Source organism: Somniosus microcephalus, chromosome 2 (genome assembly GCF_052327205.1).
Source record: "Somniosus microcephalus isolate GS21.2 chromosome 2, FLI_Smic_1.0, whole genome shotgun sequence".
NCBI classification, from domain to species: domain Eukaryota; kingdom Metazoa; phylum Chordata; class Chondrichthyes; order Squaliformes; family Somniosidae; genus Somniosus; species Somniosus microcephalus.
In genome coordinates this window covers 281251168-281264927 of record NC_140988.1, presented here as the reverse complement: position 1 = coordinate 281264927, position 13760 = coordinate 281251168, and the positions used below count along the sequence as shown (strand labels likewise).

At 42.1% G+C, this 13760-nt stretch overlaps 1 protein-coding gene across 1 annotated transcript in view; it reads left to right on the top strand.

Moving 5' to 3' along the window:
• The window catches only part of mrps30 (mitochondrial ribosomal protein S30), a 28203-nt gene extending 17961 nt beyond the window's left edge, over nucleotides 1-10242 (top strand). Inside the window, exons 3-5 of the mRNA XM_085972649.1 lie at nucleotides 4697-4802; nucleotides 5043-5219; nucleotides 9810-10242. Coding sequence (XP_085828775.1) covers nucleotides 4697-4802; nucleotides 5043-5219; nucleotides 9810-10093 — 567 coding nt within the window. The 3' untranslated portion in view covers nucleotides 10094-10242. The remainder of the gene's footprint in view (nucleotides 1-4696; nucleotides 4803-5042; nucleotides 5220-9809) is intronic.
• Nucleotides 10243-13760: the final 3518 nt, after the last annotated feature.

The window sequence follows — 13760 nt, the reverse complement described above, 5'->3', positions numbered from 1 at the left end:
AATGAAATCTGTTTGTCTTGATCCTGTATTCGTTTTGCACTCATGTACATTACCCTCCCCCACTGTGTATAGTTTCACTTCCTCTTTCCCGACTAACCTGGGAGGTTCCAGGTCTTGGCTCTTGGCTCCGCCCCTGACTTCTCTTACATAAAGATCCCAGGATCTGTATGACTCATTCCTGTGAACCAGTCGGCGTGTTGAGATGTTAGCTCTGATCTTAGTGATTAAAAACCAACTTGTTTAAGTCTATAACTTCTAGTTTTGTGGTTATTGAAGGCCCATCAGTAAGCATGCAGGTGCAGCAGGCGATTAAGAAGGCAAATGGTATGTTTGCATTCATAGCGAGAGGATTCTAGTACAGGAGCAAGGATGTCTTGCTGCAGTTGTACAGGGCCTTGGTGAGACCACACCTTGAGTATGGTGTGCAGTTTTGGTCGCCTTATCTGAGGAAGAATGTTCTTGCCATGGAGGGAGTGCAGCGAAGATTCACCAGACTGATACCTGGTATGGCAGGAATGACGTATGGAGAGAGATTGGGTCGATTAGGCTTATATTCGCTAGAGTTTAGAAGAATGAGTGGTGATCTCATTGAAACTTATAAAATTCTAACAGGACTGGACAGACTAGATGCAGGAAGGATGTTCCCGATGGCGGGGGAGTCCAGAACCAGGTGTCACAGTCTAAGGATAAGGGGTAAGCCATTTAGGACTGAGATGAGGAGGAATTTCTTCACCCAGATAGTGGTGAACCTGTGGAATTCTCTACCACAGAAGGCAGTTGAGGCCAATTCATTAAATATATTCAAGGAGTTAGATATATTTCTTAAGGCTAAAGGGATCAAGGGATATGGGGAGAAAGCAGGGACAGGGTACTGAATTTGGATGATCAGCCATGATCTCATTAAATGGCGGAACAGGCTCAAGGGGCCGAATGGCCTACTCCTGCTCCTATCTTCTATGTTTCTAAGCACAAAACTGCCTCCTTTTCAGCAATCTCACTCCGAAGGCTGCAGGATGCTGCTGAGAAAAACATTTGTGGTGCAGTAGGGTCTGGTTTTCTGAGGCTGGGGCAGACATGTGTTGAGGCAACGTAGAGAAAACTTTACTCTGCACCTAACCTGACCTGTGGGTGCTTGACGCTGGTATTTGGTGTTGCACAATGAGTTCCATTCACCAGACCTCACTTGGAGAAAAATTCAGAAAAAAGTTTTTTTTAAATGTGTGTTAAGTTTAATTAAAAAGTCCTAAAACCTGTTAGTATAACCAGATACATTCATTAAATGTTCTTCAAAGCTCTTAAACAAAATATTAGGGTGAATTGATAGCCAGGAAGGAAAATGGAAGCCGCCACAAAATCTCCTGTCGGGCTGTAAAGGAGTTACTGGATAACATGCTTCAAACTCTGCTGAAAAGGGTTTGACCTGAAACGTTGACTCTATTTTCTCTCAATCTATTTCATTTCCTGTGCTTTTCCAGTCTAGACAAAGGGTTTGACCCGAAACGTTGACTCTTTTCTCTCAATCTATTTCATTTCCTGTGCTTTTCCAGTCTTGACAAAGTGTTTGACCTGAAACGTTGACTCTATTTTCTCTCAATCTATTTCATTTCCTGTTCTTTTCCAGTCTTGACAAAGGGTTTGACCCGAAACGTTGACTCTATTTTCTCTCCACGGATGTTGCCTGACCTGCTGAGTTTTTCCAGCATTTTCTGTTGTTATTTCTGCTGAAAATCTGTTACATTAGGAGGGAGATTATTTTTTTTGTGTCCATGTAACCTGTATCTGCTGCAGCATAACATTAGAACATTGTGGGTTTGTTTTTTCTTTAAAAAGGTGATTCTGGTAATATTTCCATAAAAAGCTGGACAAATCCAATCCACTTATTACCGCCCTATCAGTCTACTCTCAATCATCAGCAAAGTGATGGAAGGTGTTGTCGACAGTGCTATCAAGCGGCACTTACTCACCAATAACCTGCTCACCGATGCTGAGTTTGGGTTCCGCCAGGACCATTTGGCTCCAGATCTCATTTCAGCTGTAGTCCAAACATGGACAAAAGAGCTGAATTCCAGAGGTGAGGTGAGAGTGACTGCCCTTTAAATCAAGGCAGCATTTGACCGAGTGTGGCATCAAGGAGCCCGAATAAAATTGAAGTCAGTGGGAATCGGGGAAAACTCTACTGGCTGGAGTCATACCTAGCACAAAGGAAGATAATTGTTGGAGGTCAATCATCACAGCCCCAGGGCATCGCTGCAGGAGTTCCTCAGGGCAGTGTCCTTGGCCCAACCATCTTCAGCTGCTTCATCAATGACCTTCCCTCCATAAGGTCAGAAATGGAGATGTTCGCTGATGATTGCACAGTGTTCAGTTGTATTTGCAACTCCTCAGATAATGAAGCAGTCCATGCTCGCATGCAGCAAGACCTGGACGACATTCAGGCTTGGGCTGATAAGTGGCAAGTAACATTCGCGCCACACCAGTGCCAGGCAATCTCCAACAAGCGAGAGCTTAACCACCACCCCTTGACATTCAGTGCCATTGCTATCGCCGAATCCCCTACCATCAGCATCCTGGGGCTCACCATTGACCAGAAACATAACTGGACCGGTCACATAAATACTGTGGCAACAAGAGCAGGTCAAAGGCTGGGTATTCTGTGGCGAGTGTCTCACCTCCTGACTCCCCAAAACCTTTCCACCATCTACATGGCACAAGTCGGGAGTGTGATGGAATACTGTCCACTTGCCTGGATGAGTGCAGCTCCAACAACACTCAAGAAGCTCAACACCATCCAGGACAAAGCAGCCCGCTTAATTGGCACCCATCCACCACCTTAAACATTCACTCCCTCCACCACCGGCGTACCATGGCTGCAGTGTGTACCATCTACAAGATGCACTGCAGCAACTCGCCAAGGCTTCTTCGGCAGCACCTCCCAAACCCGCGATCTCTACCACCTAGAAGGACGAGGGTATGGAAACACCATCACCAGAAAGTTCCCGTCCAAGTCACACACCATCCTGACTTGGAAATATGTTCCTTCATTGTCGCTGGGTCAAAATCCTGAAACTCCCTACCTAACAGCACTGTGAGAGTACCTTCACCACATGGACTGCAGCAGTTCAAGAAGGTGGCTCACCACCACCTTCTCGAGTAATTAGGGATGGGCAATAAATGCTGGCCTTGCCAGCAACGCCCACATCCCAGGAACGAATAAAAATAAATGTGTGCTATGCAACTCTGTCCTAATTCAATGATTCACATAGAGGGAAAATAATTTGCTTTGACATCTGTTGCTTTGGAGAGAGCTTAGTGTTGTATTCTTATTTAGTCTGCTGTGTATAAACACACAGAGTCAGGAAAAGAAAAACTTGCATTTATATAGTGCCTTTCAAGACTTCAACGTCCCAAAGTGCTTTACAGCCAATGAAGTACTTTTGAAGTGTAATCACTGTTGTAATGTAGGAAAAACGGCAGTCAATTTGCACACAAACAGCAATGTGATAATGACCAGATAATCTGTTTTAGGTTACACAGTTAGAGAGAGATCTGTTGGTTGAGGGATAAATATTGGCCAGGAGAAACTCCCCTGCTCTTCTTCGAACTAGTGCCATGGGATCTTTTAAGTCCAACTGAGAGGCTAGACGGGGCCTTGGCTTAACGTCTCATCCGGAAGACGGCACCTCCAACAGTGCAGAACACTGTAAGCCTAGATTATATGCTCAAGTTTCTGGAGTGGGACTTGGAACTCACAACCTTCTGACTCTGAGGCGAGAGTGCTACCACTGAGCCATGGCTGATAACTCAGTTACTCCTTAGTTCTTTTCCTTCTGTAGGAAATACCTGTTTCACACTAGTTACCCATGTATAACAACATTTTCTTTACAATAGCATATCAGACTTTTAACATGTTTAATTAAAGAGAATCTTTTCATGTAGTTGCTGCATTTAAGGCGAGCAAGACCGGCTGACTATTATATCGTGCCCATTTTAGAATTCAGTATATTATTTATTGTAGGGATGATGTTCTTTCTGTTTGTTTGGAAAGTGATTTCCTTTTCAAATGCTTGGGTTTACCATACTGCTCTCATGGATAATTTGTGTTTTTCCTGCTATGACAAAAAAGAATCATGTTGCAGGTGACTGGAAGAAACAATGCACAAGTTATAGGAAGGGGAAGTCATGATTGATACCTGAGGCTTCCTGTATGAGAGGTTTGTTTAAATGAATTGGATATGGAATGTTTAGATATGGAATGTTTAGATATGGAATGTTGAGAGGAGCTTATAATTTTCAGTAGGACTGTTATACTGACCATGTGACTAACCTAGCAGTTTATTTTTAATGTATCACAGTTTCCTTCAGTTTTCAATTTGTTGCTCCAGAACTTTCTATGGGTAGTGACATAGTACCTTTACATCCTTTTCTGGTTAATAATTAATAGTTAATCAACCTTTAAAACTGCATATATTATTCATTGCTAAAATGTTAACTTGTAAATTATCGCTATTAAACATTGAAATGGTTGTTTTCGGCAATATTTTATCTTCTGCCTCTGGATTAGCAGATTTCATCCCTAGAGAACTTATTTGCTATACTTGGTAAATGGTTGATATTGAATTTTTAATTGACCCTTAAAAGTTAGATGCTAATTTGAAAAAGAGGCATTTTTAAAATTCAGCTTGGTTTTCCTTTCTAGTTTGTGCCCTTAGAAAATTCAATCCCTGAAGATGTTCCTGTTATTCACATTGAACCAAGCCGACTTCCATTGTTTCAACGGCAGTATAACAACAACATTTTCATCGGTAAGGGCAAACTGGATTTGCGGATGAGTTGTATGTATTTTACTTTTTTTCTACATTTAAGATTTGCATAATTGAATGCTTTATGAAACTAAGCACTGTACCATAACTCGGTTACAGCTTCTTTTTTGATGGTGGGGTGGGAAATGGAATTCAACTGAATTACTGTATTAAGTTGCATTTTCACTATGAGCTCGTACATGACTATTGTGTCTTCTGTCCTTGTATGTGTTCTATTTACAGGTTCAAAGATTGATGATTCTTCCTGCTATGGACATACCCAGTTTCACTTTGCTTCTGATAAATTGAGACGAGAAAAACTTATAAAAGACAACCTGACTGACCAGATTGAAGTGCGTTTGCGAGCCAATGGCATTGCAAGTCTATTTGCTTGGACTGGAGCACAGGCAGTATATCAAGGTTAGGCGGTGCTAATTCATCAAAGTTTAACATTGCCGTTCGTATAAAAATATTTAAAAAATAAGTGAAGTTGATCAAATTAAAAAAAAAAAAATGAGAACCTTGTTTTTATCATATGTTCTCCAATTTTTTCCTCCCGGACCCCACTTCACTTATTTTCCTTTCCTTGTGGTACCTTGAGTTATATATCTCATTCAACTAAGTGGACTGACAGGTTGCTTCAGGCCTTTGCTGGCTCTTGAGAATATTACCAGGAAATGTACAAGAGAAGACTGGTGATGACCTTCCCACTTGCACTTCCTGTGTACTTCACCCATTGAAAACAGCGGGGCCGGCCAATTTTTGTAACTAATCTCAGATTTACCATTAGAGATGTTGAACCAATAACGGAAAACTACAGTTAAATTCTCATTACCCTTGTGATTTGGCAATGATCATTGAGGATTTGTGAATTATCAAAACATCCTGGCGATAACTGCAAAGGTACTTTTCAAGAATATACAAGGCAGTTTGATCTGCGAAAAATCCATTTTATGAACAGCAATAGGATTCCTATTGAGCAATGGCGCCACTATCTCCAAATGAAACTGACCTGTGTATACAGCTGGCCCCCTTCTGAGTATTTGCAAAGCTCCTTGGATCAGCACTATCATCTCTGTGGTATATGACAGAGTTTCCCAGGAAATTTTGGCTTTGGATCAACGCTGGAGGTTCAGGGCAAACAATGGTCTTTCTTGTGGCAATTTTCACCAATAACGCCATAAGTTCCTGGTCCATGTGAAAGGGTTCAATGATGAGGTTCTAAGCCTGCCTGTTCACTTTTTGCTCAATAAACCAGAATCAGTGGAAAGTAACATAGGCTTAATGTAGTCTTTTTTGACCAAATGCCACTGTAACTTTGAAAGTAATTTAAAGTGTGTAATATATATCTCAATCTTTTTGTGAACAACAGCACACCTATGTAGGTATGAATTTTCAAAAATTTGTATGTTCAATATAAACTTCTTAAAATAAATTCTAAAGTGAGTGACATCCTTGTTGAGCAAAGCAATATTTCTTGGTGAAAATGAAGTTACCTGAGATGAGCAGCTGTGATACAGCACTGCATTTTAGCACTTCCTAGTCAACTTTTGGCGATCTACTTATACAGAGAAGGGATAATTCTAATTCTAATGAAAAATGTAAGAGGAAACACAAAGATGAAGAAATAGGAGTCTATGTTGCAAAAAGCCAAGTAAGAATATATAGATTCCACACTAGGAATTAAATGTCAGACTGAAAAAAGATTTCATGTACACAAAACTTGAAACAATTCAGACAAAAAGTTTTTTTAATATATAAATCAAGGTAATTGTTACGTAGTATTTTAAATCGAGCATGTTCATTAGAGTATATACTGCTTGTGTATATTTCATTAACACATTCAAAAATGGATTTTGAATGCATATACGTAAACGCACAAAGTGTGGTGAATAAGGTTGGTGAGCTACAAGCACAATTAGCTGTGTGGCAATAACGGAAACGTGGCTTAAAAACGGTGAGGACTAGGCACTTAATATTCAAGGGTACAAGGTGTTCAGAAAAGATAGGAAATGAAAAAAGGGAGGTGGGGTGGCAGTGCTGATTAAGGAAGACATTTTAGTGTTGGAAAGGGAGGATGTTCTTGAGGGGACAAGGACAGAATCCATTTGGTTAGCGTTGAGGAGCAAAAAGGGTATGATCACACTATTGGGGGTATTCTTTAGGCCTCCAAATAGTGAGAGGGGGGTAGAGGAGCAAATCTGCAGGGAAATCACAGAGATATGCAAGAGCTATAGAGTGGTGATGTTGGGGGACTTTAATTACCCAGATCTCGATTGGGATAATGCTAGGGTAAAGGGAAAGGAGGGGGAGGAATTTCTAAAATGTGTTCAGGAGAATTTCCTTGACCAATATGTTCTTGGCCCAACTAGGAAGGAGGCATTGCTGGATCTGGTGTTGATGAATGAGGTGGGCCAGGTTGACCAAGTGTCTGTGGGAGAACACTTGGGTACGAGTGATCATCATATCATAAGATTTAGATTAGCAATGGAGAGGAGCAAGGAACAATCTAGAGTGGAACTTCTAAACTGGAATAGGGCTAATTTCAATGGGATGCGAAAGGATCTAGCCAGGGTAAAATGGAACCAAAGACTGACAGGAAAAACTGTAACGGAACAATGGGTGATCTTTAAGGAGGAGATGTTCCAAGTACAGGCTAGGTACATTCCAACAAGAGGGAAGGCTAAGGGAACCAAAGCAAGGGCTCCTTGGATGACGAGGGAGATAGAGAAGATGATGAAACAAAAAAAGAGGGTGTATGATGCATGTCAGGTGAATTCTTCAAGGGAGAACCAGACCAAATACAGTTGAGAAGGGATGTGAAGAAGAAAATAAGATTGGCAAAGAGAGAATATGAGAGTAGAATGGTGGTTAACATAAAAGGGAACCCAAAAATCTTCTACCGGCATGTAAACAGTAAGCGGGTAGTAAGAGGCGGGGTGGGGCCTATTAGCGACAAAGAAGGTGATGTATGCTTAGAGGCGCAGGGCAAGGCTAGAATAATCAATGAGTACTTTGTATCAGTGTTTACTAAGCAGGTGGATGCTGACAAAATATTGGTAGAAGTGGAAAAGGTAGAAGCAATGGAAGGGGTGAAAATTGATAGGATGTACTAGAAAGGCTGGGTATGCTTAGAGTGGACAAGTCGCCTGGTCCAGATGGCTTGCATCCCAGGTTGCTAAGGGAATTGGGGGAGGAGATAGCGGAAGGGCTTGCTATAATTTTCCAATCTTCCCTAGATGCGGGGGTGGTGCCTAAGGATTGGAAAGTGGCAAATGTGACACCATTGTTCAAGAAAGGGTGTAAGGACAATCCTAGTAACTACAGGCTGGTCAGTTTAACATCAGTGGTGGGTAAAGTTTTAGAAACAATAATCAAGGAAAAAATTAATGGGCATTTGGAGAGGATTAAGCTAATTAAGGAGAGCCAACACGGGTTTGTATAAGGCAGATCGTGTTTGACTAATCTTATTGAATTTTTTGATGAAGTAACAGAGGATTGATGAAGGGAATGCAATGGATGTTGTCCACATGGATTTTCGGAAGGCATTTGACAAAGTACCACATAGAAAGCTGGTTAACAAAATTGAGGCTCATGGAATAGGTGGGTCAGTGGCAGTTTGGATAAGGAATTGGCTTAAGGACAGAAAACAGCGAGTTGTGGTAAATGGCTGTTTTTCAGACTAGAGGATGGTAGACAGTGGTGTTCCCCAAGGGTCAGTGCTGGGGCCACTGCTTTTTTTGATGTATATAAATGACCTGGATATTGGAATACAGAGTAGAATTTCTAAATTTGCCGATGACACCAAACTTGGGGGTGTGGCAAACAGTGATGATGATGTCAATCGACTGCAATGGGACATAGGCTAGCAGAATGGGCAGACAAGTGGCAGATGGAATTTAATACAGAGAAGTGTGAGGTGATGCATTTGGCAGAAGGAACAGGGAGAGGCAATATACACTTAATGGCACAGTTTTACAGAGTGTGCAGGGACAGAGGGACCTGGGAGTTAATGTGCATAGGCCTCTGAAGGTGGCAGGACATATTGAGAGAGTGGTTAACAAAGCATATGGGATCTTGGGCTTCATAAATAGAGGTATTGAGTACAAAAGTAGAGAAGTTATGCTAAACCTTTATAAAGCGCTGGAGTATTGCGTCCAGTTCTGGTCACCACACCTTAGGAAGGATGTGAAGGCCCTTGAGAGGGTGCAGAGGAGATTTACCAGAATGGTTCCGGGGATGGGGGATATTAGCTACAAGGACAGGTTGGAGAAGCTGGATTTGTTTTCAGGAGAGCAAAGGAGGTTGAGGGGTGATTTGATAGAGGTGTACAAGATTATGACAGGTTTGGATAGGCTAGACGGGGAAAGGCTGTTCCCACTAGTTGATGGTATAAGGAACAGGTAAGGGACACAGATTTAAGGTTTTGGGCAAGAGATACGGGGGGATGTGAGGAAAAACTTTTTTACGCAGCGATGACCTGGAATTCATTGCCAACGGAAGTGGTGGAAGCGGAGACACTCAATGTTTTCAAGGGGAGACTGGATAAGCACTTGAGGGAAATAAACTTGCAGGACTATGGGGTTAGAGCGGGGAAATGGGACTGACTGGATTGCTCTACACAGAGCCGGCACAGACTCGATGAGCCAAATGGCCTCCTTCTGTGCCGTTATGACTGATATATTTACAGGCACGCTAGGCTAAATGGCCTCCTGTGCTGTATGATTCTATGATATATTGAATTGAATTTTAATAAACACTAGTTAACAATTGCTGTCCTTTTTACCTGACCTTATGGAGCTCTAAAGATACTTAAGATGGATGTTTATAATGGGCAAAAATAATTCATTATCAGTGGCTTAAATTGTATCTCATGTACTCAAGAAAAGCATTTTCAGTTGAGTAGCTATATCTGAGATCTGACTTTTCTTGCCTATTCCTATTGAAGTTTCTAAATGCATAGAGAAGTCTTTTCAAATCCATAATTTCATTTTTTTTTTGTTATTCCAGGATTCTGGAGTGAGGCAGATGTGACCCGGCCGTTTGTCTCCCAAGCTGTAATTACAGATGGAATTTATTTCTCCTTCTTTTGCTATCAGTTGAACACTCTAGCTCTGACTGTTAGGGCAGACCAACATAATCAGCGTAAGAACATTTGCTGGGGGACGGAGAGTATGCGCCTGTATGAGGATATTGAAGGAGACAATGTGAAAGGATTCAATGATGAGGTCCTGAGCCTGCTTGTTCGCTTTTTGCTCAATAGACCAGAATCAGTGGAAAGTAACATAAGCTGAATGTAAAATCTTTGTAACTTTGAAAGTAATTTAAAGTGTATAATATATATATTTGAGTGAACAGCAGCACACCTATATATGTATGGGTTTCAAAAACTGTGATTCTGTGTTCAATGTAAACTGCCTAAAATAAATTCTTAAATAATGTCCCCAGCACCACTTGGATAGATTTTTTTTCAGGAGAGGGGTCTTTTCTCTTGGCCAAATCAAGTAGAATTATGTTTCTAATAGTTGTGAAAAACTTAATTCTGATGGTTATCACAAGCTTATCTAATGTTTATGTTTAAAAACCATTTAAACCAGTGGTTGTGTATGAATCTTGTCTCATATTGCTGTGTGGGATGGAAGGTTCCAAATTCTTTGGTCATTGGGACAAGTAGGGCTAATCCAGATGGTGCCATAGCAGAAAGGACAAGCAGGGTAGTGGGAGAGGGCTAACCAAAAGACCAAAAAGAAATAAATGATTTAATTAGCTGAAAGGTCAAATTAGAAAAGTTAAACAAGGAAACGGATGTTTTATAAGATAGGGTTACCTCATTAAGCATGAATTTTAGAAGTATTCTTGAGATAACTGAACTTGAGACTGTTATGGCAGTTGGGAACTGATCTGATAGGGACGAAGAAACATGGTTAACTCCTAGGTGGGAAAGGAGGTGGAGTTGCTCTATATGTCAGGGACATCTGGGAAGTAAAGGAAATAGACCCATTAGTACAGATTAAGCATCCCAAAGAGATAGTCTGTCTGAAAGTATGTAGTGTGTAAAGAGTGGAGATAACTGGGAGCTTGATAGAAACCAAAGGTTACTCTAAAGGCATAAAGAAGGTATGTGCAAACAGGTAATATTAATGGGGAATGTTAATCTAATAAACTTGGAATATCCAAATGGTTTAGAATCTGAGCTAGTAAATAGAGTGCTCTGACCCTGTGCATTAGATAATATAACAAGTGGTGCAGATAGCACAGTGGGAATAGAAATAGTGGCAACAGTGACCTGTGAAATGATTAAACCGGCACCTATGTATCTTTAAAAGGACTAATTTCATGGGAAGGAGGAAAAAAGCTTAAACGAATTGACTGGTGGGGGTAGGGGCAGTACTCAGGAAACCTCGATTAGAACAAATTGAATACCAGCCTCGGGTGACTGTCTGTGTGGAGTTTGCACATTCTCCCCGTGTTTGCGTGGGTTTTCTCCGGGTGCTCCGGTTTCCTCCCACAGTCCAAAGATGTGCGGGTTAGGTTGATTGGCTATGATAAATTGACCCTTAGTGTTAGGGGGATTAAATACGTGGGGTTACGGGGATAGGGTGGGATATGTGTAGGGGTTACAGGATCGGGTGGGATATGTGTCGGTGCAGGCTCGATGGGCCGAAATGGCCTCTATCTGCACTGGGGTTTCTGTGATTCTGTGAAATGAAATAAGGAAAGGAAACTTTAGTAAGCCTGTAGGGAAAATGAGAGGCAAACAAATAGGAGAAATACCTGCAAAAAAGATGATCACAGGCAAAATGAGAAATAGAAATGAACATAAAACCAAGACGGAAAGCTCTATAATGTAGTTTATCTAGAATTCCAGAAAGCCTTCAGTGAAGTTCTGCATGAAAGGCTGCTGCACAAATTTAAAGGCAGAGTCTTCAGTAAATTCTGATAAAGGATAAGGAATTGGCCAAGAGGAGGTAGCAGGTACTATTTAGGGGCGTGTTTGGTTGGAGATATATGGGGGAAATTTTAACCCCCCCGCTATGTGGGGGCGAGTGTTAAAATTTTAAAAATCTTAAACCCGAACCCAGCCTGTCTCAAACATGCCCATTTTCCGTTTTAACAGAGATGGGTTGGGGGCGGGCGACTAACCTGCTCTGCAGTGGCGGGTCAGTTATTTAAATATGTTAATGAGACTGCGTGCTTCAGATTTTAGCAGTTATTTAGATTTAGCAACTGCAGGCCGGGTTTCCCAGGGCTCAGGAAATACTGCAGCTTGAAAGGAAGCGAGAAGGGCCGAATCCATCAGGTAAGTGCCTTCCCAGTACTGCTTGTGGGTCAGGAGTAGCAGGAGTGTTTTCCCCCGGCCCCCAAGCAAACCTGCTTCCCTACCCGTGATCAGCCTCCCACCCCTGATGTCTTCAACCCCCCCAACCCACCCCTGATGTCTTCAACCCCCCCAACCCACCCCTAAATTAATTTTAACCCCAAAAAATGGGCGGGTTGGGTTCAGGTGGGAGGTTAAAGAGTTGAAAAACTGAATCCTGGCCCCAACCTGCCTGCTTCCAGCTTTAACGGAGGCAGGACCGGGGGTGGGCAGCCTATCTGCTCCCAGAAGTTTGGTCACCATTTAAATATAATGAGGCTGGCGTCCCTCATGGAGACTCGGCATTTCAAATTTAACTGGGCTGATGGGTTTCCATGGACTCGGGGGAGCCTGCCAGCTAAAGGGAGGCGAGGATTGCTTGATTCAGGAGGCAAGTGCCTTTTCACTTTTCATCAGAACACCATCACCCCTTTTGACGAAAGGTCATCAACCTGAAATGTTAACTCTGTTTCTCTCTCCACAGATGCTGCCTGACCTGCTGAGTATTTCTAGCATTTTCTGTTTTTATTTCAGATTTCCAGCACCTGCAGTATTTTGCTTTTGTGTTGTGTGGGAAGAAGTATAGCTGGACAGGAATGCTTTGGTAATGGGAAAGGTATCACCAAGTTTTAGTCAAATCAAAGACATCAATTCAATCATCCACAATAAGGATATAATGAATGGTATTGAACTGGTAGGGGGGCTGAAAGAGATCTTGGATTTAGAGGGAGCAATTTTTCTACTCCATGCCCCACCCCCAGTGTAAATTGGGTGATGTGCTTTATTGCACACACAACTTTACCCCAACTTAAACCCAGCTATTTGTACAGATTCAGTGACATTTTAATGGGCTGAGTGAGTGTTGGGTGGCTTAGCAACTTGGGAATTGGGGCCAGGAATTTATGCAATGCTGGAAGCCTTAAAAGGTCTATAAGCGGTATAAATTTCAGTCAGTGTTTTTGCCTTCTGGCGACTTGTCAGATGGACTTCACCCCAACCGCGCCCCCCACCGGCCCGCAGACAGCCATGCTGCACTGAAGTCTAGGAATATACTTAAATGAGTTCTGTGTTAGTTGTTGACTGTTCCTTTACAAATCCTCCAATCTGAAGGGGCGGCCCCACAATCTCTGATACCAAGTTTCTTTGAGTGTTCTTCATTCCAGAGGGACACCCAACAGAACAGCCAGAAAATGACACAGGAGGCATCATTATGTTAATCCTGTGTTATTTAAGCACACCCACCTGCTCAGACACAAGCAGAGACTTGGTGATACAGGTCTCAGCTCCAGTTTCCTATCCATAATGCCTCAGGAAGTGGTGCACATGGGGCATCAGACAAAGGAAAATAGGCCTCATAGACTCAAAATTTTAAAAGTCCAGTCATTGGGGAGCAGCAATCAATAGAGTAAACAGAATACTGAGCTGTGTTGCCATATCGTTAAGAGTATAAATCTGAGGCGCTCATGCTTTGGTCAGGCCGTACCTTGAGTACTGTATTCTGTTGTGGTCACAAACATTAAGGAAAACAGCAAGCCCTGGATGCAGAACAGAGGACAGCTCAAGTGTCAGAATATTTTATTATGAGGAAAGATTTTTTTAAATCT